This window comes from Euphorbia lathyris, chromosome 3 (assembly GCF_963576675.1).
Source record: "Euphorbia lathyris chromosome 3, ddEupLath1.1, whole genome shotgun sequence".
Classification (NCBI taxonomy): Eukaryota; Viridiplantae; Streptophyta; class Magnoliopsida; order Malpighiales; family Euphorbiaceae; genus Euphorbia; species Euphorbia lathyris.
In genome coordinates, this window is record NC_088912.1 from 23,012,252 (window position 1) to 23,039,996 (window position 27,745).

General features: G+C 33.9%; 2 protein-coding genes across 3 annotated transcripts; both read right to left on the bottom strand.

Moving 5' to 3' along the window:
• Nucleotides 1-6,355: 6,355 nt before the first annotated feature.
• LOC136221949 (serrate RNA effector molecule) lies at nt 6,356-16,625 on the bottom strand. Of its 2 annotated transcripts, XM_066009427.1 has the most exons (13): nt 16,054-16,625; nt 14,526-14,647; nt 12,981-13,038; nt 11,893-11,967; nt 11,725-11,799; nt 11,605-11,652; nt 11,401-11,469; nt 10,503-11,300; nt 10,372-10,420; nt 9,226-9,497; nt 8,943-9,122; nt 6,766-6,847; nt 6,356-6,701 (listed from the first exon to the last, which is right to left on the bottom strand). In XM_066009427.1, exons 1-12 carry the CDS (start codon nt 16,491-16,493, stop codon nt 6,787-6,789), a joined length of 2,247 nt encoding a protein of 748 aa, XP_065865499.1. In that variant the 5' UTR covers nt 16,494-16,625; the 3' UTR covers nt 6,356-6,701; nt 6,766-6,786. The 2 variants fall into 2 exon arrangements, with proteins under 2 accessions (XP_065865499.1, XP_065865498.1); XM_066009426.1 differs by having other exon boundaries at nt 6,356-6,847.
• Nucleotides 16,626-23,002: 6,377 nt separating this feature from the next.
• On the bottom strand, nt 23,003-25,221 carry LOC136224481 (large ribosomal subunit protein eL30-like). The gene is made up of 5 exons (XM_066012827.1): nt 25,201-25,221; nt 24,967-25,072; nt 24,355-24,456; nt 23,304-23,372; nt 23,003-23,043 (listed from the first exon to the last, which is right to left on the bottom strand). Exons 1-5 carry the CDS (start codon nt 25,219-25,221, stop codon nt 23,003-23,005), a joined length of 339 nt encoding a protein of 112 aa, XP_065868899.1.
• Between the last annotated feature and the right edge of the window lie 2,524 nt (nt 25,222-27,745).

The following is a 27,745-nucleotide window of genomic DNA, read 5'->3' on the forward strand; positions in this document are numbered from 1 at the left end:
TTGATTTTTGTTGAAACCCAGAGCAATTTTGATTCACCACTCATGTATGTCATGGTATTTGTAACTTTTTTCCATTGGTCATTCCACGAGATCAAACAAATAACAAACTCTATGGACATACTTCTACTTAAATAAATAAAATTCATTGTCAAATTCTTATAAGAATCATATTATATTAAACAAAGAAATAGAATAAGTAGTTCGCAATTGTAAAATTGAGTGAGATTGACTTTTCGCATTTTGGCCGAGTGAGTTCGCATTTAAGGTATTGTGAACCGCAATTCTATATATTGGTCATAATTTATATAAATTGCGAAATAAGCTTCATATTTTGGTAAATTCAATTCGCATTTTTATCAATTGTGAAACACTAAACTAGAGAATTACTTCGCAATTGGATCGTAATTTATACAAAACACGAATGATAAAAAAAATATTTCACAATTTAGCAAGGTGGTTCGCAATTAGCGATTTGCAACCACCAAAAACTAGATTAGCTTACTTTGCAAATATATCAATTGCAAACAACATTTGCATATAACTAACTTAGAATTAACTTCAAACCACTTCTACTTGTCAAAGATTAATATAAGATATGTGATTAGGCCTTAACTGTCAGTTTGAGCTTTTAGTTCAATTAGTTCCATAACATGGTATTAGAGCGTCTTGGACCAAATGGTCGAGAGTTCGCTTTTAGTTCAATTGCTTCCATAACACAAGAGCTTGGATTAAGAGTCTAGTTTAGTAGTATATGAGCGTCTCTACCATTTTGGAAGCCCTATGCAATTTTTGTACTTTTTTTCACTTCTAGATTTAATATTATTTTAAAAATAATAAATACCAAATAATAAAACGAATATATTACTAAGTACAATACAAATCATAAATTAGTCTTGATATAACAATCAAGATCAATAATAATAACCTAAAACTAAGAAATTATTAATATTTTCGCTTGTGTATGTGCAAAATCACGTTTTTCTTGCAAGTATGAGAGAAGCAACCAGAAAACAAAGTACTAATTCCTAGAAATTAAAATTGACGATTGAACTCATATCTAATCGCAAGATTATGTAGAAAGAGAAGAATTTATATTGGTGATTAGAGATTAGTTGAGTAGTGCCTTTATTAAAAATTACATAATTCTCCCTCGATCTATCTAAAATTTTGTCATTTGACCCAATGACTTATTATTTGTTCACATTTGAACTTGAATTATCTCAATTGGTGAAATTTCACCCAATTTAGATAGACTTAATAGAATTGTTATCATATTGACACATCGTGATATTTTGACACTTGAACTTCATAAATTTTAGTTTAAGGATTTTTTTATTTATTTTTTGTTTTGTTTTAAATTATTTTCACATAACTTTAAGACATACGACTGTCAAGTCCATATGCCAAAATATCACCACATATATTATGAGAATAACGATTTTGTCGAGTCTCCATTCAAATTGAATAAAATTTCATCACTTGAGATAGTTTATTGGTTAAATATGACCAAATAATATATGAAGAGTTAAATGATAAAATTTTAAATAGATCGATCGCTAAATTACATTTTAAGTCCAATTACAAGTTTTAATTCATAAACAGTCAGTTTTATTTTATAATTTATAAAAATTTAAGAATTCATAAAATACTATAAAAATTTGATAATAAAATATAGGGAAAAGTACAAAAATAAATCATGTGGTTTGGATACTTTTCAAACATAAACTATGTGATTTAAAAATTGACAAACAGGTACCTTGAGGTTTATTCCGCTAGCAAACACAGTCTAAACTGACTAACGGTGTTAAAAAAAATCAAAAGGCAGTCAAAGGGCAAACAGTTATTTTTATTTTTATATTTAATTATTTTATAAATTAACCCTCTTATTATCTAATTATCACAAACAAACCCTAAAACAAAAAAATAACTCTTTGCACCATATCCCTAGCTATTCCGGTGACCATCCACGGCCTCAGATCTTCGTAAATTCATCGGAAATAAGTCGGACATACCGAGAGTTACGGTCTTCGGATTCGAATGCAGTTTTTTGGGTAGTTTGTTGGACATGTTTGGCTTTGATTAATCTTGTTTGAATTCGATTGTTTTTTCCAAATGCCAATTTATTGGAAGCCACCATTGACGTTGAAGAAAAGACCGCAACTATTAAAACACTGATTATCCCCCCAAACAAAAACAATTGAATTCAAACTGTATTCGAATCTGAAGATCGTAACTCCTCAGTATGTCCGACTTATTTCCGATGGATTTATGAAGATCTGAAGTCGTGGATGGTCATCGGAAGAAGTAGGAGTTATTTTTTATTTTGGGATTTGTTTATGATAATTAGATAATAAATGAGTTAAATTATAAAATAAATAAATATAAAGACAAGAATAACTAATTGACATTTGATCTTTTTTAACACACAGTTAGTTTGTATTGTGTTTGCCAACATAATTAACCTCAAGGTATGTGTTTATCAACTTTTAAACCCGTAATTTATATTTCAAAATATTCTAAACCACAAAATTTATTTTTGTACTTTTTCCGAAAATCTAAATTGAATAGGTTATAAGAATTTAATAATTCCTAAAGTGTTAGTTTTTTGGTTTTATAGGAAATTGTACACTTGAGTAGGTTTCGGATAATAGATGCTCTATATTATATATAAAAAAAAAAGTTTAGGACAAAGAACATAAAAGGTTGGTGTGTCTTGTAAAAAAAAAAGCAAACCTTAACAAGTGTTACTATTTACCGTACACTAACTCCTGAATGGGGGCGGGATTTAAAATCATGCTGCCCAGAAGGTAGGCGAACAAGATTTCCGAAAGGGAATGCGAAAAACCGGGTGGAAATCCTGAGACATTGTCGACGATAGTTGGCAGTCATTCCCTAAGTCGTGTATGTTTACATTCTCTCAGTACATGCGCATTGAGTTTCCGGGAGCATGTGTTGATGCTTACACGGCGTAGTGCACTCACTTTTCACATCCACATCTCTTGAACTCATATCAACCACATCCACTGGTGGTTCTTTCTCGTTCCAACAGTGAATTTGTAAGTTATTTTTAATTATTATATAAGTTCACAAAAATGTTTGAAAATTAATATCATATATATTGTGCTTAAAGATTTGATCGACGAGATTAAACGGGTCGATGAGGAGCAGGCGGCTCCTTGCGCTGAACGGTTGGCAATGATTATGAATGAATGAGATTTGGCCAAATGATTTGGGATTATATTATGAATATTTTAAATTTTATTATGTATAGATTATGGATTTTATTATATATTTTGAGTTTTATGGCTTTTTTATGAATTACAATGTGAATCTAAGTATGTTAAATACATAATTGTTAGAATCCTATTTAGTTCGATGACAATCACGATATGAATAAAACGACGATAATAACAATGAAAAGATTAATAGAAACAAATACAATAACAATCATAATATTACTAAAATCACCTAATGTTAGCCAATCTATCCCACTGTACTCTCCTAATAGCATACAAGCAGTCCCATCCTGCAACGCTATGATGAAAAAATCTCTACCAATGAGCCAATCTAAGAGGTACCGAAAAAATCAGTAGATAAATCAAGCTAAACATAGTGTTGGTACGTATCACCTAAATGGGCAATGGCAATCTCCTGTTCTGGTCGTATAGCAGTTAAGGGTGCATGCAATAGTAACACCGTACCACATGACATTAAACTCATTCCACTCCCATACCCGAAGAAAAATACAGCAACATTATATAACATAGCAACCGGATACAAATTGTCTCAAACAATCATCAAATGTGAAATGATACAAGACGTATCATCCCACCTAATCTGTTGGACTACTGAATCAATCCCGTCAAAGTAAATTGGCTCGTATAGTGTACAAGAATTTAATTTGCGATGCATGCTCTTAATAATCGCCAACTATTTCGGTCGCCAAATGTACGATCCACCAACTATTTTGATCGCCAAATATACGATCCGCCAACTAGGGTTGTACAAAATATACCCAACCCAACATATTCTATATTATCTAATTTATTTGATGGGTTTGGATTGGATTTGATTAAGAAATATTCAATGCAATTTAAATTATTTATCCACTAAACAAAATTATTTTCTTCATAAGTATTTAGGGTAAATTCCAAAAAAAACCCTCTGTGGTTTGATGTTGTTCCAAAAAAAACCCTTGTGGTTTGTTATTACAAAAAAAAGGACTGTGGTTTGCGCCGTTACCCGAAAAACGGAAAAGGGCTTAACACAGTTAATTTGCTGACGTGGCACAAGGGTAGAGTTGGAAATTCGGAATTTTTTTTATTTTTTTATTTTTTTTCTCTCTCATCTTTTTCTCCTTCTTCCTTCTACTTCATGGGCTGAGCATTTCCTATCCTTGAACTGAACTAAATTCCCAGACATGGTTCTTAATACCGAGTAGAAGCAAGAAACCAACTTTAAAAAAACAATGAAACCGCATCCACTTCAGCGTATCATAAAATAGAAATCTAACAACAATTAATCAATCAATCAGTGAGTTTTCAGCAAAACGAAGAGAGAAACAAGAGAAGTTGGGTGGTTGAATTGATTTGAGCTCAAAATTGGATCTGAGGAGGTTGATGGTTGATGATGACTTTAGACCGAAACAAGTTGAATATCGTATATATATATATATTTAATATTTCCTTCAAAATTATCAGAGAGACTGTGTTTAGATTATAAGATGATTTCCATTCCTAAATTGGATTATCTAGAAACATGGTATCACTGATGTAAGTCTGTAAAGTACTCTGTATCTTCATTTTCTCTTTTATTTCCTCTTTTATTTGCTGACGTGTGCATAAATGGTTATCAAGTCTTCAGCGTGCAAAACGATTATGACTGTCTGGTTCTTCCTCAGTCTCTTCGTTTCCCACAACTGATTCCGCAGGGTCGAGATCGATAGCTTATAAATTATTATTTTTTTGGTAAATTAGCTTATAAATTATTGAGTTGTGTCCTCCCAAACTAAAATTTCTGGACCATTTGCTTATGAATCATCGTGTTCGGAAGCGAACAATTGATTGCGTGGGTTTTAAAATTTCTGGAAATCTGGAAATTTTCCAGATTTGCGACGGAAATCTGGAAAATTTCCAGATTTCATACGGAAATCTGGAAATTTTCCAGAGAAGAAGAAGAAGAAGAATTAAAAAAAATAATAAAAAAAATTCAACTCTACCCCTTGCCACGTTAGCATTTTTAACGGTGTTAAGGCCTTTTCCGTTTTTCGGGTAACGGCGCAAACCACAGTCCTTTTTTTTGTAATAACAAACCAGAAGAGTTTTTTTGGAACAACATCAAACCACATGGGTTTTTTTTAGAATTTACCCTATATTTTTTTATTTCTCATATAAAACATCTAAAACAAAAAGTAATATTCTCTATTTCATAAAAAAAATTAAATTATATATCCTCAAAAGAAAATTATAAAATTAAGGTTAATTCAAAAAAAACATGTGATTTTGTTTTCATAGATCGCAATTTTGAAATACTGGAATTCTAAAAATTCTGGAATTTCGAAAATTCTGAAATTCCAAAAAATTCTAGAATTTCAAAAAATTTGGAATTTCAAGAATTCTAGAATTTCATTCTGGAATTCTAAAAATTTTGGAATTTTAGAAATTCTATCTGTGAAAATGTGAAAGCACGTGAGTTTTTTTTAATTAACTCAAAAATTAATGTAATTTACGTTCTATTTGATACAAATATTTGTAAATTTATTAATTTAGTCAAATGTTTAATAGTTATAAATTTATATTTAAAATTATTTGAATTAATAAACAATCCAACCCAACTCAATCTATTCAAGTTCAATATTTAATGGTTTGAGTTGGTTTTATCAATCAACCCATCAATTCATGAGTTGGATTGTAACCTAAATACAATAAATTAATTCATTGTACACCCTTACCGCCAACTATTAATTTATTGTATTTAGGTTACAATCCAACCCATGAATGCACATGTAACTTCATTTGTAACATAAAAATCCTTCAATCCTTGCACCATTTTACTACAAATGCTTAAGTCACTAAATGAAATTTAGACAACATAATGTTAGTAAAAAAGAATCAACGATATTTAAAGTTGTTCAAGTCATCAATTCGTCAAATTTAATGAAATTTCTTTGATTTGAACTTCAATATTAATGCAACATTTAGAAAAAAAAAATTGTCATGAAATGAAATTCAGAAAACATAATGTTAGTAACACTATATTCAAGGAATGGAATGTATTTTACAATTAATTATGGCCATAGTTGTGTTTATACTCTACAATTCATGAACATGTAATAAAACAAGATGACAAACTCAAATTTTCGCAACAGCTTCAAACCCATAAGACAATATATAAAAAAAATCTTGTACCAACACATCTGAAACATATTTTTCACCAGAGTCCAATTTATAGGTACAACTTCATCTAAGCATTGTACATTCCCAACTCTAAACATGTAAAAGGATTTATATTAGTGTAAAATGTGGGGACTGAAAGAAATAAATAATCACGACTTCCACAACGCTGCGGACAACTGCAACCATAGGCAGTATTACATTTAAGCAATAAGAAACCGCCGGTCCGCACCCCACAAGCAGTTCAAACCTCAATGGATCTAAATACAATGCAATCGCTTCTAATGTTGGGTTACCTCAAGCAACAAACTAAACTGGGATTAGCCTCTAGGAAAGGGCTAAAAAAGCAAAGAAAAGAAAGTAAAAATCTCACCATCTTCTGAATGCTTTGTACCTATAAACTCCTGTAGTCTATGACGGTGACTTCATCCTCTGGGGCGTCTAGGTCTTGGTAACTGCAAAAAAAAAAAATTCAATCAGTGTGGAATCTTGATGAGGAAAATTTGATTTAAAGAAAACTAGACAAACTTGCCATGGAAAATACTAAATATGAATTACTTTTATTATATAGCAACACTGTTGTTAGAATCTTACGACTCATTCGATTCGATTCAGCTCTAATTCGAGCCCAATCTATTGGGTGAATCTAAATTGTAACAGAATCATACGATTCGATTCAGCTCTGTTTCAAGTCGGATCTTCATCACTGTTCATCAAAAACTTCAACAACACTAACTACTAAATCCACTGTCCTCTAGCCGATTGTTATTTATCAAGTTATCAACTCAAACTAGTTTCATTCCATCATTATCAAGTTGATAACAAGGCAAAAATAAAATAAAATCAGAAGCTCAAACTCTCCATCTCCACTAAGTTATTAAACAAAGTCTGATTTGTGAATTAGTTATATTAGGATTGCATTTGCATTAGATTTGAATTGTAAGTACCTGGTTGATATGATCTCTTTTTTTTATATTAAAATTGCATTTCTAGACTAATATTTGATAATATTTTGAGTTCAACACGGTAGATATTTTATTTTTTATAATATTATGAATTTGAACTGAATCTTACAATTCGATTCAATTCAGGAGTCACGATTCACAAAATGTGGATTTCGATTGTCGAATCTCAATTTGACAACTATGAGCAACAACCAATTTCTAGAGCAGAACACGCTGCTAGCAAATCATGATGGCTATTGACCTCTTTAACATGAAAGTTTTTAGAGGTAATACAATCCAAATCTCTCTAACCTATGTTGTTGCATGAAAACTTTGATTTTAAAGCATCTCGCGTTTCGGAAGCCAAGACTCAGAAAATTTGTACACAATATTACAGGTCACGTTTCTGTAATTTTATAAAAGTACGGACTCGTTTTTCAAAATTTGGAAACTTATTTAGTAGGATGTAATGTATTTTCAGAGGTGGATCAATGCTAATCACATGTTAAGCAAATCCCTAATATTTATAATTTATAGATCATTTTGTCTAAAGCTTTCAAAAAAAAACAATCTCTTTTCCTACAATCAGGTGTATGTAATTAAAAGTTCATAGATATATCGATATACTTTAATGATTTACACATTTCCCCCACGTTTTCTATATTTTACAAATATTGATTTCCGTTTTAGGCTCCATATCAGTCTCAAACTATCAATGAACCAAAGAAAAAAGGCTTGAAATCACGCCACGCCCTTCACATTGACCCATATTTGACTCAACACATTATAACATGAAAAAGGTGAAGGTATCTGTCTACCTATGTTGCCCGGACACGGACACGCGACACGGTATCCGACACGAAAACGGACACGGACACGGGAAACGTCATTTCTATAAAACACAGGACACGGATACGTGGGGGATACGTGTAAATAATAAAAATATTGGGGCACATTTATAAATATTAAAAATATATTTTTATATATGATTTTTTATAATATAACTAAATATATTAATGGCTTTAAATTAGAATCGATAAGTTTTTGGCTCTTCAGGAAATAAGAATCGATCAGTTTCTGGCTCTTCAAATACCAGAGGAATAAGAATCGATCGATAAGTTTCTGGCTCTTCAGGAAATAACGCGTAAGTCTTACCCCCTCCCTTTTCTGCAAAAAATTCATCCGCCATTGTCTTCTATCTACAGCAGCGATTAATCGGAGTTTTTTTTCTCCGGGACACGCGTATCCTTCACGGATACGCCTGTCCAATTTTTCGAAATTGCGGAAACGGCCCCGACACGGTGTCCCTGGCGTGTCCGTGCTTCAGAGCTGTCTACACCCACATAAAGCCGTATCTTTTTTATTCTTAGCACAAGGGTAATTCTTTTCACTGAATTTATATTTGAGAAAACAGACAAATCACCTTTGAGGCTAGAGCACTAATAAACAACAGCACTGACTAGAAATGCATCAATAAGAACCCAACAGAAAAAGAAATGCTATGTAAACAGGCAGCAGACACAAGGAAGACATGCCAGTGAAAAGCTAGTGCATGAGTTTACAGAACAATCGACATGGAATGAAAGCAGTTTCAAACAGAAAGTACCTTCGTAATCGCCGAGGATCCTGTCTAAAACCTGGAGTTAGAAGAATCGGAGCCGGTCCACTTAGCTGAGGCCCTGGCCTTGCATTTCTGCCACCACCTTCAAATTGAGGTGGACCACCCTGCTCTCTGAACATCCGCATTGCAACTTCAGGTGGAGCAGGGACAAATGGCCCTAGAGGACTGTAATACGAATACTTGTATCAGAAGAAGGAAATTTTGGAAATAGTGGTGTTACCATTAACCTAATGAGTATTTTATTTCTCAAATAACACATTCAACCTACCCAGCACCAGGAACAGGCATCAGCACTGGCGGAGGTATATCAGAAGGGAAAGGAGGTACACCAATGCCTTGTCCACCAAAATTGTCATACATCGGATCATCCCGATTCCCACCATCTGGCCCATCATTATTCGACTGGAAATCGCCTGACTGGGGGTTTTCAGGCCTATCAAATCTCTCGCCACCATTTACTCTATGATCACGTTCTCTACGGCCACCTCTTTCATCTTTCAATCGATCTGGACCTACTCTACGTCTCAGGGGCTTGTCTTTCTGCAAATAAGTTTTTTAATCATACAAAAGGAAACTTATTTTATAGGCAAAATGAAATTTTTTTCAGCATACAAAATATAAGTTGATGACTGAGTAACATTTGGTAAAATTCTAATAACTCCTGAGAGAAGAGGATGAAGGGAGAAAAACGACAAAAGGAGGAATACAGAACAATATCATGGCAACGTAAAAGCTCATGCACACTCCCCGTAACACCGTTTATGGAACTTTGACTTCCTAAAGCATTGCAATGCATTCACTTTGTGAAGTTGTATTTCAATTAAATAGTACAAACAAGGCCATTTCAGAAAAAGGGTAGCTACAAAATGTTGTATTTCAATATAATGAATTGGGAAAGAAGAATATTGAAAGAATAAAAGGTCGCAAATGCACATGTATTTCTACATATTTGGGTAAAACATGATTGAACACAAGACACGTGAAATCATAGTGCTCCTTAAGAGGGACTTCAGTTGACTACCGGTGCAATCTTTTTTTCATTGGCGGTATTTTCCTCTTTTCACAGCAAATACGTTTACAAGGCCAAAATTTTACTTGACAAATTTAGTTCAGTGCACAGAAAATTGAGAAAGAACTTTCCCAAGCATCAATAGCAATCCAACAAAGCCTACCAACTCAATACTTAGAACCATTATAAATACTGAAAGACATACCACAGTGAACTGCAATCCTGGAAATTTTGAACTAGAGGCTGTATGGAAGTTAAGGAAGAAAGAAAAAAAAAACTCACTGTCATGCAATCCAAAGTAAAAATTACAATTTTGACCATATTAAAAATTAGACATCAAAGATTATATGTAAAACCATGATGATTTGTTCCTAAGTACTGAACTACTGATCAGATGAAGCATACCGGTAAAGTTTGCTGCATAACAGGCGTGCCACCAGGTGAATCTGGATCACTGCAAATAAAAGAAGCTGTAAGAGGATCTATTAGCCTGATATCAAATACAAATCACAGAAAATTAGGTCATGTGACATTACTTCATGTAGTTCTGGAAGTAAAGTTCTTCTCGCAATTTGGAGGTCAGCTCTATGACAATTTCAGGATGTTTCAGTTTGAGATGCTTGTGCACAAACTCAGCAGCATGAAAGAGCTTTGTACAACCCTTGGCTCCACAACCATACTTCCACCCATATTTTTCATCCCTAATCTTCCGGACATAGGGATCCAAAGAATCAACTGCAGTAGCCTCTATTTTTTCTTTAGCAGTCATTACTTCCAAAGGATCCTGACTCCTCAACCTTTCCTGCCAGCGAGAATCCAGTTTCTTTTCCCATTCAATCCCATTATTAGATGCATCAGAACCTTTCCCTTCTGCTCGCACATGCCTAAGACCCTTAGCTTCAGATTTTTCAGTCATTCCATAATAGTCCAAACCATGAATACGCCAAAGATAAGTAATAAGTGTATCCAATAGTTCACTGCCCTCCAGGCCCTTGACAGAGGTTAAGCCTCGTACAATAATAACAGGGCCAGTAGAGCTGTTATGCGATTTATCTCTGTTTGTCTTGTCATTATCAGATCCAGCTAATATATTTTCTTCAATTCCTTTTTCAGAGTCAACCTTGCGTACAAGGGCCTGAGCTTGCTCAACATCATGCTGAATTCTTCTGGGTTCAGAACTGACTGGGTGAGCCTTAGGAGCAGCTGAAAGAATATCAGCTTCTTTGGCTGGCAGACGGCCATGACGTCTTCTTTTTCCATCTCCTTCATCATCAGAATTTGGTTCACTTGTCTGTCCTGTTTTATTTGTTGATTGAACATTGAGACCAGGACCCCTGGCATTATGAACATAAAGTGAAGTAAAATATCAAAATCATAAATTCATATTCAGCTCCAGATGAGTAAATAAAATGAAGAAGAAAATTAATCATATACAGGTCCAGTGTTCCACTTTGCAAGTCGAGCAAAAATTCTTTTGCAACCTTCCTCGCAAGCTCATTCCTCCTACAATGAATCCAGGGAAATAATCAATGGAAGAGACAGAAATTATGATATAGTTTAATAAATGATCAACAAAGCATCCAACTCAATTAAAGATCCATAAGGAGTGCAAAACCAAATCATTCAAGTAGAGCACACCTTTCTATGACTGCAACCAAATTGGTAGGATGGTATTTGTCTTTCAACCTACATGCCCACAAGTTCAATTAGACCAATTAAGTGAACACAGGCACACATTAATTATGAAAAGAGAAGTACCATTCTTCATCTTTATGAGCCTCAAAGAACACACGTTTCTGAGTTGAAATATACTCTGACTTGTATTCTTGGTATCTGTAGAATCAAAAGCCCCATCATCACATTTTCCAAGTAACAGCATTGGGCAATAACTCCGTTCTGAGATTAAAACAGTCTTTTTCCTCATACCTGCGCTCAGCTTCAGCTGGTAGAATATCATCTTCAAGCTCCTGGATAAATTGCTTGTATGACATGAGGCCTTCTCTGAAAATCATTTGTCCACAATGTCACATATATGAGTGAAATTAATCCAGCCGTAAAACATCCACTTGATTGAAAATTAAGCATACAGATCCACAATGTAGGAGAGAGCGACAACATCCATAAATATTTGTGCTAGATAATATTCCTGAGCCCATTTAAAAAACATTCTCATTTGAATATTTTCCAAGTTAAGCTTATATAATTTTCAGACTTATTTAAGATTTGCCAAGAGTGATGATGCCATCAAATTCATATCTCAATAACTGTTATTCATTTGGAAAGCATGCTACTTTGAAAAGGCAGAATACCACTATAACTGGATTTATCCAGCAACTGATTTAGGGCTGTCAATTTCTGACACATAAACACGACTTATAGAGATGGCCTGTTTGACACAATTGCCATTTTTGTTGTATTTATTTCATATATAATCATGTGGAGTATATAAATCACACATGATTATGACACGGTAACCCATTTTGACACTCCTAAAATGGTTCTCTTAATAGTCTCCTTCAAAGAGACGCATCATCAATTAGCATACTTGCCTATATTAACCCAAAACCCATGTGTAAGCCGACTATGATGAAACATCTTGAGATAGGAAGTAATAAGTGGAGAAATTCTACAATACTCCCGGTGCAATACAACCGTTCAATCAAAAAAAGCCACTTGTGTGCATTTATTTCTTAACACCAATCATCTCCCATAATTTGGTGCATCCCTCTTTTAATTGGTCGGATGTATTACACCTGGTGTATAGTAGAAGTTCTCGTAATAAGTGAATGCTCAATTGAACATCAGAATTTGAAATATGAAGACATACAGGGAACAAAAATCTATTCTTTAGGACTCGCGTAAATTTCCAAACACTTAGAAAAAGGCAGAAGAACCCTTAATAATTTAAGAACTACTAACATTAGCAGCATCACAAACATCATATTGGAGAAAAAGATGGGTAAGTCAAAATCCAACAAGCTCTGTGAGGGTACATAAACACGACAAATACAAACCTTTGAGTACTCACTGTGTTGGAAGTATCAACATAACCACCACGTCCAGAATCCCAGTCTGCAACAATGCAATAAAGCCCGGTAAGTCGTACTCCATCAAAAAGAAAATGGAGTTCCCAAAAAAATAAAATGTCTTAGAACCAAAAGATAAGTGAACAAAAATAAGATATATTAAATACCACATCACATATTCTGGTATGCTTTGGAATCCTAAAATGGACTCTAAACTTTCCAGCCATTACAATCTAAGTCTCCACCATGGAATGAAAGAATGGATTCCACAAAAAAAAAAAATCGAGGAATTCATTAGCAATTCTAAATTATGTTGCTTGAAATGAAGAAAAGAATCAGAATTTGATTCCAAGAATCCAATTCAATGGAATTCAATTGCTGAGATTGATTAAAGTTTATCCAAATTCCATTATAATAAAGAGACTTTACAAATGAACTCTACAAAATTAGTGATTGTGTTATAAAGAAAAACACACCCTTACTAAATAATAACATTCTCTCATAAGAATAAAAGTAAATGAACATTGATTCTTCAATTATTACAAACACAGAAATGTGGAATTTAGTTGAATACCATATTCTATGTTCATTTAAATCATTTCATGCCAATTACATAAACGCATCTTTAAATAAAGTATAAATTTCACATTCATTTGTTTCAAGTGAGCCCTATAAAGGACGGCCCATTGCACTACGCGTCCCCGCTGAGTGAGGGTCCGGGGAGGGGTCCCACCACAAGGGTGTACTGGGGGCAAGCCTTGCCGCTCCTAAGACTCGAACCCGTGACTTCTTGGTCACACGACAACAACATTTATAAGAATTTTAAACCAGCAAGAAGCACCATTACTGTGTATTACACTTCTTGAAGGCAATCTCACTAGAACACACAAAATCCAAGAGTTGACCAACAAATCTTCAGGTATCCAGATACGAGAGACGTCTAAAAATTGGGAGCTTTATCTTACAAAAGAAGGGAAAAACAAACTTTACCAAGAAAGCATAACCTGCTACTGTGCCTACTAGCATCCATAAGCCATCACCATAATGCAGCTCACTCTATAAACTTCTCAAATTGCAACCATATTGTTTATCAAATTGGTGGAAAAGTGAGGACCAGAAAGGGAAAAGGAAACTTCGCTGAACTACAACCAGTCACAATTAATGCCTTCCATCTGACTTTCTACTTTGTTAAATGATAACCAACAACCAGAAAAGAAAAAAGTGGGAAATGGTAAACTTGAATCGACTGCAACTTAGTGCCTATGTTTTTTAACAAATATACTGCCAATAGGGCAAAGGACATTGAAATATAAAGCTTTCAAATCAAGTTTGACAATTTCATAAAAAAATTCTTGAAGAAAGAAGTGCCTAAAGATGCAACAAACTAAAGCTGCCACGTGAGCCTCAAGAATCAATTTGAATTGGGAAATAAAGTGCAAGGTTGTTTTGTTAACTAACTATTTCAAATGAATATACATAAAACAAACAACATTATATTCGAAATGCAAAAATTCCAAAGCATTGAGCATGTACCAGATGGTCCACTTTGATATCCACCTCCACGACCCATGTAACGGCCATGAGGCCGATCTTCAGGATACCCTGCCCTACCCCCCATCTCACGATCATATCCAGCACCATAATCATATCCAAACCTATACCATGATAGATCAGATTAACTGCAAAGCAAACTTTGCATAAAAAGGCTTACTTAACCCTATATATACACACACACACATACAAATTAACTGAGGAAAAACCAAAAACTTAATACAGAGGTATGAGAAAAAAAACTGCCCAATCAATATTAACAATGAATTAAGTTGGAGGAATGAAACAGACACAATATAAACAAAGAGCCATCTACAAATGGTTGAAAGCAGTGATCAAATATTATTAAAAAATATTTTTCAAATTAAGTCTATCATATCAGTTTTAACTCCAAATCGTAACAATTTGACATGCAATTTTGTCTAATTCATGTTAAAATTTTATTTTAGTTTTAATCAGACGAACTCAATGCGAAGTTGCTAAAGCAATATGAACAGACTCCTATCTTGTACAAAACTTCAAGAGGCAGTAAATTTTGTATTAACAGAAAAAGTAAAAGCGTAGACGACTGATAAAAAAACCAAGTTGAAACATACAACTATTTACAGCCTATCTAGTTCAAGTTTTCCACTGAAGTTAGGAATATGCAAGTGATGACTTTATGTCCTAGATGAATCCAAATCAACACTAAACAATATGCCGCAAGAAAAGACAAAAATCAAGCTAAGCAAGCAGCCAACCAAAGATATAATATCTGAATCCACAATAATGTTAAGTGTGGACCAAAATTGGTAATAATACCTTCTACAGTCAATCAGGCAACCAATTCCAAGATTTATTGCCATCAGTTTATAACATTAATAAAGCACTTCAACATATGACCCACTTATTCAAAACTTAACATGCACTGAATTTGATATCAATTTCAGGTTAAAACTACAAACTGCCATAACAAGCCAACTTTAACACAAGTTCACACCAGCGGTGCAAAATATAAACCAACTTAACAATGAAAATCCCAACTTAAATAATAACTGGCATTTCAAAGCTAAAAATTGATACATATTACTGATTGGATAAAGAGAAAGCTACCGCTGTAAAAAAATTAGAGCTCTGTCCAGAAAGGCTTTTCACTTTTAATTATATTCAATTTATTCCATGTAATGGCCATAAATGACAACGATGAAAACTCAACTTAATAGAATCAAGTACTACATCAAATTTTATTAGTGCTTATGTACACTTATTCATAACTTATTTCATCCAAGCTTAAGAGAAGCTTTTAAACTTGGAACATCTAACCTTGAAGGGTATAATTCATATTCTCCAGGATCATCTTCCTCGTATTGCCTTAGTTTGACCTAAATAAATTCTCCGGGAACTGACATTTTACATGATAATCTTCATTTCTCACACTTATGAAAAATATTTCCTTAACTCCTATTAAACAAGCAAAACTCGACAGCTCCAAAAACCAATAGACCAATCAACTAATCAATAAGTGACTCACCTTCTATCGCCAGGTCCAAATCCACCTCTAGGGCTCCCTCTCCTCCCATCATACCCTCCATCCTCCCTTCTCGACCTCTTATACGGAGGTGACCTCCTCGGAGGTGGAGAATGCCTCCTATCCCTATAAGGCACAGGAGGAGGACTCAAACTGCTCCTCCTCTTATACTCCCTCTCCCTCTCTCTTGGTGGAGGAGAGCGATTCCTGTCGTAATAATCACCACCACGTCGATTCGGCGGCGGCCTATCGAAGTCCCTATCTCTGGAGTCTCTGTCGCGTCGACGATTAGTATTCTGAGGCGGCAGCGGTGGAGGAGGAGGTGGTGGAGACGAAGATTGCGGGTCATCAGCGGAGGGCTTCTCCTTGCGTTCGCGTCCTCCTCCGCCGCCGCTGCCACGGCGGTCGAGAGAATCAACGGGCATGTTAATGACTTCAGCCATGGTGAGATGACTGATGAGGAATTGCTGGTCTGAGATTCAGAGTGGGGAAGATTTTGTTGAAACCCTAGAAATAGAATATGAAAAAACAAGAAGGCGAAACTGAAAAGGATTAGGAATTAGGAGTTTAATCTTCCTCTTTTTTCTTTTCCGTATTAATATTTGTGACTGAAGAGTAAAGAGGGAGCGCCAAACGCTGCGTTTTGAGATGACAAAAAGCATCCTGTTTCTTGATTATTATTATTTTTTTGAAATGTTTCTTGATTATTATTATTACTTTGGTAGATTGATCCCTATCTTTTATAGTAATAAATTAGACTCTTGTTTATGTTTTTTTCACATTAATAACTTGTTTCATGATCACTCAAATCACTTAAAACTTAATTTAATAGTTCAATCACTTATTTAGATAATTTTCCACTTTAAAATGTTTAACTAAATTAAAATCACGCATTTTAATAAATCAAAATATTTAAATTAAAATTTAAATATTATCAACTAATATTTTTTATATTCAATACTTCTTTTTAGAATTTATCAAACTATATTGTATCATTTAATACTTTTAACACTTATAATATTTAACAATTAAAATTCAATATATTTTTTTCAATTAAAAAAATATTTTTCATTTCATTTGCATTTAATTTTTAGTTTTATCAAACAACATCTTAAGCTTCTGCTTATAAAATTATTTAGTTATGAACGTCAATTCAGTTAAAACAATATTTTTCATTTCATCTGCATTTGGAACTATATTTTTACAAAAGTTGGTACGATGCTTAACGGGGCAGATTGAGAAATTCCAAGAGGTCGATGAGGTTATGTGGAAGCAACGGACTTGGGTCAGTCGGTTACTTGAGGGCGACCAGAACACCAAGTTTTTTCATTTGAAAGCCAATTCTCTAAGGAAAATGAACCTCAAGCTTCGAGATAAAGGGGGTGTGGAAGGAGACCGAAAAGGATGTTGAATTGATCATTATCGACTACTTTCAGAGCTTATTCTCCACCTCAAATCCCATAAACTCGAAATAAGTCACAAATTCGATGGATAAGATGCTCTCAGAGGATCAAATAGTAAACCTAACTTGACCATTTGAACCAGAAGATGTTGAAATGGCCTTTTGGAATACAGACAACTCAAAAGCCCCCGGCCCGGACGGGATGTCAGACATGTTCTTCAAATCCTATTGGGACATTATAGGTAATGAGGTCGCTAAATTAGCACTATAGATTTTAAATGGAACCCGAACTTTCCCAGAGAAAATGAACCACGCTTATATCACCACCAAAAACCAAAAACCCGAGCAGCATAAAAGACTTGCGCCCAATTAGCTTATGTAATGTGGTATGTGAATTGGTGTCAAAATCACTAACCAACCGGATGAAAGACTCACTTGAGTCAATATTTACCCTATCCAAAGTGCTTTTCTGCCCGATCGCCTCATTACAGATAATGCACTAATAGTATTTGAACTCTTTCATTCCATAAAACATAGAATCACTTGGAAAAATGGGATATGTGCATTGAAACTTGACATGAGTAAAGCCTATAACCGTTTGGAATAGGGTTTCATTAAAGACATTATGATGGCTAAGGGGTTCCCGAACAGATGGTGTGCATTAATCCAGCATTGCATCGGTTGGTTTATGAAGCCGACTAGGGGTTTTCGTCAAGGGGATCTGCTATCACCATATTTGTTTATTATCTGTGTAGAAGGGCTCTCCACATTGATAAGGAAAGTTGAACTAAACATGCAATCACATGGGATTCGTGTCAGCAGATCTAGTCCCTCGGTCTCACACTTACTATTTGTAGATGACTCACTAATATTTTATCAGGCCACAGTGACAGAGTGTACTAAAGTAAAACGAATATTGGGGCTGTATGAAGCAGTATCAGGGCAGAAAATCAAATTTGAGAAACGTAAGCCACTTTTAGTAGAGGGATAGATGCAGAACATAAAGGTAGAATAGCCTAAACACTCGCGGTTCATGAGGTCGACCGATTCTCCAAGTACTTAGGAATCCCTACGATGTTTGGAAGATAAAAAAGCTATCTTTGGTTTCCTCAAAGAACGACTTGTCAAACGGATTGGGGGTGGCAAGAAAATAAGCTCTCACGGGGTGGAAATGAGGTATTGATTAAATCTATTTCTCAAGCGGTCCCAGTATATGTAATGAGTTGCTTTCTGTTATCAAAAACCTTTTGTGAAGAACCTCAAGAGCATATCGCCAAATTCTAATGGAGTAATGACCCCAATAACCAGAAAATTCATTAGAGTAAATGGGATAAGTTACGCCTCTCAATATAGAGCGGAGGACTAGGCTTCTAAAATCTTCATGCCTTCAATAAATCACTCTTAGCAAAGCAAGTATGGAGCATTCTCAAGAACCCATCCTCGTTGTGTGCTTAAGTGTTTAAGCATAAATATTACCCTCGACAAAAGCTCTTGAATGCAAAATTGGGATTTTGCCCAAGCCATGTGTGGTGCAGCATCTTGTATGCACGATAAATTATTATCGAAGGTTATGATTGGAGGATTGGAAATGGTGACAATGTGGATATATTTGATCACAAGTGGATTGAAGGAGTTTTATGTAATAGGCCCCTAGCATCATTCCACGATCTCCCACTGTGAAATGTCTTATGCCTCATCAATTTTGATGATTTTGCGTGGAAGACATAATTGATAGAATGGTGCTTATTTTCAGATATGGCGGCAGCAATACCTTGCGTTCCCCTGAATTACATGACCGGTGCAGATAAGCTCTATTGACGGGACACGAAGACATGTCAGTATTCAATTAAACGAGCTATGAGATTGTAATTTCAGATTTACCATTTGGATCAATCAGGCTACCCCATTTGCAAACTACTCAAGCTTTTGGTAGACACTCTAGAACCTAAACCTTCCACCGAAAATTGCACATATGACATGGTGTGTTTGTAAGGAATTTATTCCCTGCAACTCATTCATGAGTAAAAAAGGTCTAAATCTCATTGATATCTACTAGCTGTGTGGTTTGCCCGGTGAATCGCCTCTCCATCTATTTAAGCAATGTCAAGTCTTAAAGGAATATTGGAATATGGCTTCACTACCTCCCAAAGTGTATATGATAGGAGGTTCGACTTGTACGGAGTGGCTATAGAGTATAGGTTCATTAACAATGAAATCAAAATTTATAATGATTTGTGATGTCATGTGGTTGATTTGGGCGGAACGAAATCGAGTGGCTCGCCAATCAGCACTAATTGGCATCGCTCGACGAATCACCATGGTTCATGAAATCGTTAGAGGGAGTACATGGTCGGCTAGGGAGGCTGTACAGAAACGACACTAGACAACAAAAGCAAGAAGACACAATTTGTATGTTTTTATCGATGGCACCCCCCTAAACTGGGAAGATTAAAAACAAACACAGATGCAACCTTTATCCCAAACGGTAATATAAGTGCATTTGGTTTCATTATCATGAATCACGAAGGATGTATGTTGATGACGGGTGGTGGTCCGTTTGGCTCGTCGATATCCGTCTTACACTCGGAACTGCAGGAAATACTGACTGACTTACAGTATTCAAATGTCTCAGATTTCTAATCCCTTATCTTGTCAACAGATTCGACAGAGGCAGTAAAATTTATTGAGAACAAATTTACAGTGCCTATTAGCTTGGAGCTCTAGTTGGAAGGATACTAGAATTTAGCCACAAATTGATGTATTTTAGGGTAGTCCATGAACACAAGCAAGCCAATATCACAACACATAAATTAGTTGCATGGGGACTGACCTTTGTTCATCCGGAAATCTTTTTAGAAGATTTTCTATTGTTTATCTCTACTTGTATTAAGACTATAGGGAAAAGTATAAAAAACAATGTTTGTGGTTTGACTAATTTGCAAACAGAGACATAGGGTTTAAAAGTCTGCAAATAGAGGTCTGTGGTATGTTTTATTTACAAAACAAAGTATTTCAAATTATATTGTTAAGTTCTGATTTTGGAGTATGTGTTTTGTCAATATGTAAATGTAATTTAAAATAAATAAATAAAAATGTTCTTAATTATCATTAAAACTTAATTGTGTAATTTCAAATACTTTGTTTTGTAGAAAAAACATATCACACATCTCTATTTGCAAACTTTTAAACCACATACCTTTATATGCAAATAAGATAAACCACAAACATTATTTTTGTATTTTGCCCTAAAAAATAATATTTAATGTTTCGTTAGATATTATAAGATGAATATAAACAACTTTGAGATCTATACATTGCAAACATCGAAAGAACGCTCTACATTTACAGTAATGAAAAATTATATCTGTTATCCACAAAAAATTTCAAAGGTTCCTAGAAAACTAATAATATCACCACAAGTGTATCGTTTACATTCAATTTACAATTAGTTCTTCAAAAATTATTTGTTTACAAATAAAATTATATTTTAGTGTTGTTTGATAAAATTAAAAAATAAGTAACTATTACATTTTATAAATGATGCAATTTTTTTAATAAATACTTAAAAACGGGGTAATGTATTAAAAAAATGTTACGTGGCTTGTCCTATTTTCAAACAGATATATGTAGTTTAAAAATTTGGCAATAGAGATATGTGGTATGTTTTTTTTACGAAACAAAATATTTGAAATTACATTGTTAAGTTCTGATTATAATAAAAAACATTTTTATTTTTATTTTTATTTTTAAATTACATTTATATTTACATATTGACAGAACATTGATCCCAAAATCGAATTACAAATGTGTAAAAGGAATTTAAATATCAATTTAGTTCTTAAATTGTCAAATTAGTAAAAAAAAACGTAAAATATCCACCATATGATTTGTTATTTTGATTTAGGAAGTGTTTTGTTAATATATAAGAATAGTTTTTTTAAGATAAAAATTCTCTTAGTTGTAATCAGAACTTAACATCATAATTTGCAATATTTTGTTTTATAAATAAAATATACCACAGACCTCTATTTGCAAACTTTAAAAATCACATGCCTTTATTTACAAATTAGTCAACCCAAAAACATTTTTTTAGTACTTTTTCCTAAAAAATAAGTATTGAAATAAAAATATTAGTTAATAATATTTAGGATAGAGTTAAAAAAAGCATTGCTTTCACTTTTTGTTATACCTGAATTCTTTTTTATCCAAACGGAGATTGAGATTTTCATTTGCGACTAAAAAAATAATAAAGACTATTTACTTTACTAAAAACAAATATCTCAAAATTAAAATAAATGATTATTCGAATCACTTTTTAATTCTTCAACTTTTTAATTTAAAGATTATTTAAATATTTTTTGGTGATGAAAGAGAAAGCGAGGGGGCGTTTGGTTCACAAGGCGTAAGGGAAAAGGAATCAAGAAATGGAAACTAAAGGAAAGGAAAAGAATAAGCATTAATTCCCCTATGTGTTTGGATATATTTAGGAAAGAGAATGGGGTAAATGGAATCCAATTCTCTGCAAGGTCTGGGGTAATGAGTTTAACCTAAAGTGGGGTAAACCCATAATCTAAAATGGGTAAAGGGAATGAGTTTTTTTTCAAACAAACAAGAACAAAGGGAATGAAACCCTCTCATTCTCATTCCTATTTCTAAATACCCCGAACCAAACGCTCCCTGAATGTTTTAGAGATACAAAGCTCTAGAAATGATGATTTTGAAAAATTAATTCTTAAAAAATTTCATGTCGTTAGCATTTATTTTTATAGTATCAAACTAAACAACCATCGTTTTTAGCAAAACAAAAACTTCAGCCCCCATTTGGATAAAAAAATCAAGCACCAGTTTAAACAAAAATTTAAAAAAATGAAATGCATTTAATTATGATTGCAAAATATATTAGAAATGAACCATTTAATTAAAATTGGTTCAAAACATGCAGAATAGAAAATATTAAAAAAAATACAAGTATAAAAGGATCTGAGTAAGAAGATAGCTTTTTTTATGATACGTAAAATTGGTTAACTAAAGAAAATAATTTCGCTAATGATATAAAAAAATTGGTTATAAATGGTCCAACTTGCCAAGATAAAACTCCACCAATTATGATGTTAAAATAAAAATTACTCTTGGCTGCAAATAAACATTACTGGTATTTTTTTATACCATATTCCTTATGAAAAACTATATTTCCAAGAAATAGAAAACAATTTATGTTTAAATTATATATTTAATATTTAAAATGTTCATATTTTCTAGTCTTTTTGCACAATATTTTCATTCATTAGGGAATGACAAAACTATTTATAAAATAAACTTGTAAAATAACAAAACATAAATAGAATTACAGTGAGATTCTACCTGAATAGTCATATTTTGAGGTCATAATTACTTAAAAATTACTAAAAGGGTCGGCACGACAAGAGTTCACAAATTGCACATAAAGAGTTGTTCCTTTCCTTGTCTAAGAATATCAAAGTTTCAAATAGCCCAACCCAACTCTAGCAAAGGAGAAAAAAATGACCAAAACTTTTGGAGATTGTTAGTTCCTTAATGGTCACCTGGCATGCTCTTAATGATATCAGAATCACCTGTAACAGATCAACAAATGACAATAATAAGCACAACACATTTTTTATGGAAAAAAATAGGGTTGGCAAGTCGGATTATCGTGTCAAAACGTATGTTGTATATATGTTCCATTTATGTTGTACAATTATATATGCAATAAATATTATAATTGTATCGATCGTGTTGTGCAGTTCGGGGTTGACTGTAAAATGTCTTGCCGTTTGGAAAATTGGCAGCCCTAGAAAAATGCATCAAAAAAATAGAGAAGTTTTCTTATTACCTGGATCGATAATGCTTAGGCAGCACACTCTGTAATATTTTCCACAAACGGTACCCAAGTCTACATTGTCTGAAATAACAACAAATGTCAAGTAAATCAGCGAGCAAACAAATTTCATTTGAACTAATCAACCTACGAAGCTACATCATCTAAACAATCACACTAGAATTTGTTTCAGAATTATAATCAATCACAAAAGGCCAATACAACTAGTTTTGGGATTTAATGCTATGAATTCACAATCAACAGACATTGACAGTCATCAAATAATGCAGCAGACAACAATCCTAGAAACATTTCAAGGGTTGACATTCACTAAATAATACAGCAGACAACAATTTCAGACACATTTCAAGGTTGGGAATAGGTAATCAAAGCCTTCAAAATGATGAAATCATGAGCTTGTGTAGTCTACTAGAAGACAAATGAAAAACTTGTAAGATACTAGATACCTGCAAAAATTGATGAAAGTTGTGCTCATAATTGACTATAAAACTTAACAAAACATAAATGAAATCAATTATATGTTACATATCATTGTACTACACATGCTTACAGTTAGAGCCTATGTAGCATCATAAGCAAATTAATACAAATAAACTCATAACTACATCCATAGCAAAAATGTTATTTGGCACTTGGGCCTATTTTAAAACTAAAATGTAACAAAACGAACTTAGAATTAGTTTGACAGAGTAGATAACATACAGAACCAGTAATTGTTTACACCTAGAACTGAGTCATACTGTCACACACATATGAGTCTGTGCCCCCTACTTATTGAAGCACCCAAAGATAGATTAGATGTCCAGACTACTCATTCAGATATCAACAAACAGAGCAAGACAAAGTAAATGTAATGCCCATTGACAAAATTAGAGTAGGAAATGAGCTCAATAGGAAAACCCTATAACCCCAACAAGACTTTAATGTTTCACTTGCACATCTATGACCCAAAGGGCTTCCATAGTTATTAGAAACGCAATCTTAAGGGTCGTGCTCATAATGAAAAACACTGTGAAGAAGTGAATATCACAATTACAATACTTACTGCCATTGTAATGGTGGACTACGACCTTTGCCAACATAGCATAGTACTCAATTTCAGACTTCCTAAGGGGAGGACAATTATTGGCAATAATGATTAGCTTCCCTGCAACAATACACAAAGGTTTCCTTTAGTTGATGGACAAAAAAAAAATGAAAGTATGGCCTTAATACCAAAGCTAATAATACAACCAATGTCATTGGATAAGCCATGTTACCGCTCAATATCACATTGCACAAAATAATAATAATATAAGAATCAAATTGTACAAGTAACTAGACCAAAATAAACTAGAAAGGGTTGGTTTGCTCAAAGTCTGTAACCCATAATTGTAAGCAGGAAATAATAAGAAAATGCAAACCATTCTACAATTTTCACTGTCTAACATTGCACACTTGTACATTAATTTTTCTCACTAACAGAAGCTGCAGAAATTTTGAACATGAAACACAAAACACATCACTTGAAATATAATTTAACATGACTATTTCGTGATCGGGAATCAAATAACATCAGCTAACAGACAAAAGCGATACGGATAACCATATTGTATAAAATAACTTAGAGTAGCAATCAGATCAACACAAGATTTCAGAGAAAAATGAGATAAACTACCTTTAGAGCTCCTAAGGGATTTGAGTACAGTCTTGTAACCCAAGGTGTACTTTCCACTCTTCATAACCAAAGTTAGTCTATTGTTGATAGACGCATGAGTCTTCTTCTGCAATGCATCAATTGCAGAAAAAATAGTTAAAACTTTAATCTTCCATTCACAGATTTTAAAGTAGATGAAAAATTCACTTCGAATTCGAAGACTATGAAGAATCAGAACTAGGGAGGAAGATTTACAGTCTTTTTGGCGGTCACCATGGTTGTCATTGATCACTGTCTCACAGAAAAATGTTGGAGCTCAAAAATGTTTGCCCACAGCAGCAGAGAAACCCTAGGTCACAAAGTAAAGGAGATGATTTATAGATAGGGTTTTTGTGTTGCATTTGGGTATCGAGTTACTATACAACTTGTCCCGAATAGGGTTATTTTTATTCTTAAATGCTAATCTAAGACTTTGTATGGGAGATTGGAAGTTAAGTGGGGGTTATAGTTAAAAAGGTAATGGAAAGGAAATGTAAGGTATGAAAATGAAAGTTAAAAATTAACATTATTTATAAATTTACATAATGTAAATGAGAGTTAAAAGTTTAATTTCGTTTGAGAGTTTAAATATAAATGAGAATGAGGGTTAAATTTACTCTGCATATATAAAAAAAAATTAATGAAGTGCCTGTTGTTGAAACACCTTTCCACAAGATTTTGATTTGACAAAATCATCCATGATTAAGAGGCAATTAAATTTAAATGCTTTGATTTAATTATACTAATGTGTTTGTTCAATATTGAGTGCAAATATACATATAAAGTTAGACAGGTCAAAAGTCAGCATAAGACAAAGCTGAGTGGAACGGAACTCAGCATAAAAGAAATAAAAGCTGAGTGGAACGGAACTCAGCATAAAAGAAATAAAAGTTGAGTGGAGTAGAACTCAGTCTCAGAAGTCTTCTTCAAAGTTGCCAGAACGAAGCTGACTAAATTAGAAGACTCCTTCAGAATTGAATAAACAGAACGGAGCTGACTAAAAAGGAACTCAGCATGGAAGTTGAACATTCGAAGATAACGAATGAAGCTGAGTAACAGTCAGGACAGCATGAAGGATCCGTTCACTAAGGGACAAAGTCTGCCAATCTTCTGCACCAATAATTGAAGCCTCGAAAATACACAGAAGACTAATTCCAAGAATCATGGGTCTATGGATTATTGGTAAAAGACAACTGGCACAAAAAGACAAGTCTGATGCAAGAAGACAAAACCTGACGCATGAAGAAAACAGAGGAAGGGAATGGCGGAACAGTCTGAAGCTGACCAGAAGATGTTCCCTAAAAGAGTCGTTTTGGACACAATGGCTAAACCAATTCAAAATGATCCAGGATGAGATTTCCATCTATAAAAGGACAATCAAGAACCTTGGATCATTTGCCGAAGTATCAAAAGAAAAATACAAGAGAGAAAATCTTGAAAGCACTCAAATACAAAAAGATCTTACACCAACTTTTCTATTCTCTGTGTAAATGCTAGATTGATTGTTTTGTACTCATCTAAAGTGTTCTTTATTTGAAAAAGAACAAGTGTGTAATCAATAGGAATATTAAGAGTGTTGAGCTGAGTACTTGGTTGTAAGTATTCAGTGGTAGAAAAATCTAAGTGCTGGGTTGTAGTACTTAGTAGGAGCTGAGTAGACGAATAGAGGACGTACTCTTGCATACTCACTGCCTTGTAAAGGGTTTGTGCTCTACCTTGAAAGAGCTCAGTATTGGATTGAAAATCCTAGGAGGAATTGGGGACTGGACGTAGGCAGAGAGGCCGAACCAGGATAAGTCGTGCTGAGTAACTTCTAAACTCTTTCTCAATATATATATATATGTGCATGTGTTGCTTGTTGTATTTACTCAACTTATAAATTGTTAAAACTGAAACTGAGTAAATCTGAGTGCTAAGTTGGAAGCTGACCTCTTAAGTGTCAATTCCCAACTCTCAAGTCAAGCAGTCTTAGTCAGCATAGAACTAAAACTGTCTGACTAATCAATCGCCCGTGCTGACCAACACGCTGAGTTATCAAACTCTTAAAATAACATTAAGTCAGCATAATTAAAAGCGAAAAAGTTACATTAGTTCCTAACCCCCCTTGGAACTAATTACTAGGGACCAACAAGTGGTATCAGAGCCTAAGCTCACTACTCAAAGATCTAACAATCTTGAGCTGATCCCGAAAAATGGGTGAGAATAGCACTCGTTTCCTCCCAGGAAACCAAACAACACAGATACTCCCTGAGGGATTATCAATCACTATACCTCCCCTATTCTTTGGGTCTAATTATACATTCTGGAAGAATAGGATGAAGAACTTTATTCAAGCCACAAACATGAGTGCATGGCTTGCAATAGTTCAAGGTCCACATATTCCTTATAAAACTGTTGATAATGAGAAAGTTATCAAGAGTGAAACTGAGTGGATAGAGGATGACCTCAGAAAATTACAAAATAATGCTTCGGCTATCAATATGCTTCACTGTGCTCTAGATGCTGCAGAATACAATAAGATTTCAGGTTGTGAGTCAGCACAGGAGATCTGGAAAAGGCTGGAAGTGACTTATGAAGGCACCAGCAAGGTCAAGGAATCCAAAGTGAACCAACACATGCGATTATATGAGCTGTTCGAGATGACTGACAATGAGGACATCTCAGCAATGAATGCCAGGTTCACCAACATAATAAATGAGCTTAAAAGACTCGGTAAGAATTTCACTGAAGAAGAACAAGTGAAGAAGATCTTACGAAGTCT

Coding starts and splice junctions, on each gene's coding strand:
- LOC136221949 (XM_066009427.1), bottom strand. CDS start 16,493: ATGGCTGAAGTCATTAACATGCCCGTTGATTCTCTCGACCGCCGTGGC. Junction 11,653..11,724: donor GCTCATAAAGATGAAGAATG/GTACTTCTCTTT, acceptor GTGGGCATGTAG/GTTGAAAGACAAATACCATC. Junction 6,848..8,942: donor GATCCTCGGCGATTACGAAG/GTACTTTCTGTT, acceptor TTTTTTTTGCAG/TTACCAAGACCTAGACGCCC.
- LOC136224481 (XM_066012827.1), bottom strand. CDS start 25,221: ATGGTGACCGCCAAAAAGACT. Junction 25,073..25,200: donor TGGTGACCGCCAAAAAGACT/GTAAATCTTCCT, acceptor GATGCATTGCAG/AAGAAGACTCATGCGTCTAT. Junction 23,373..24,354: donor AGTCCACCATTACAATGGCA/GTAAGTATTGTA, acceptor TTGTTATTTCAG/ACAATGTAGACTTGGGTACC.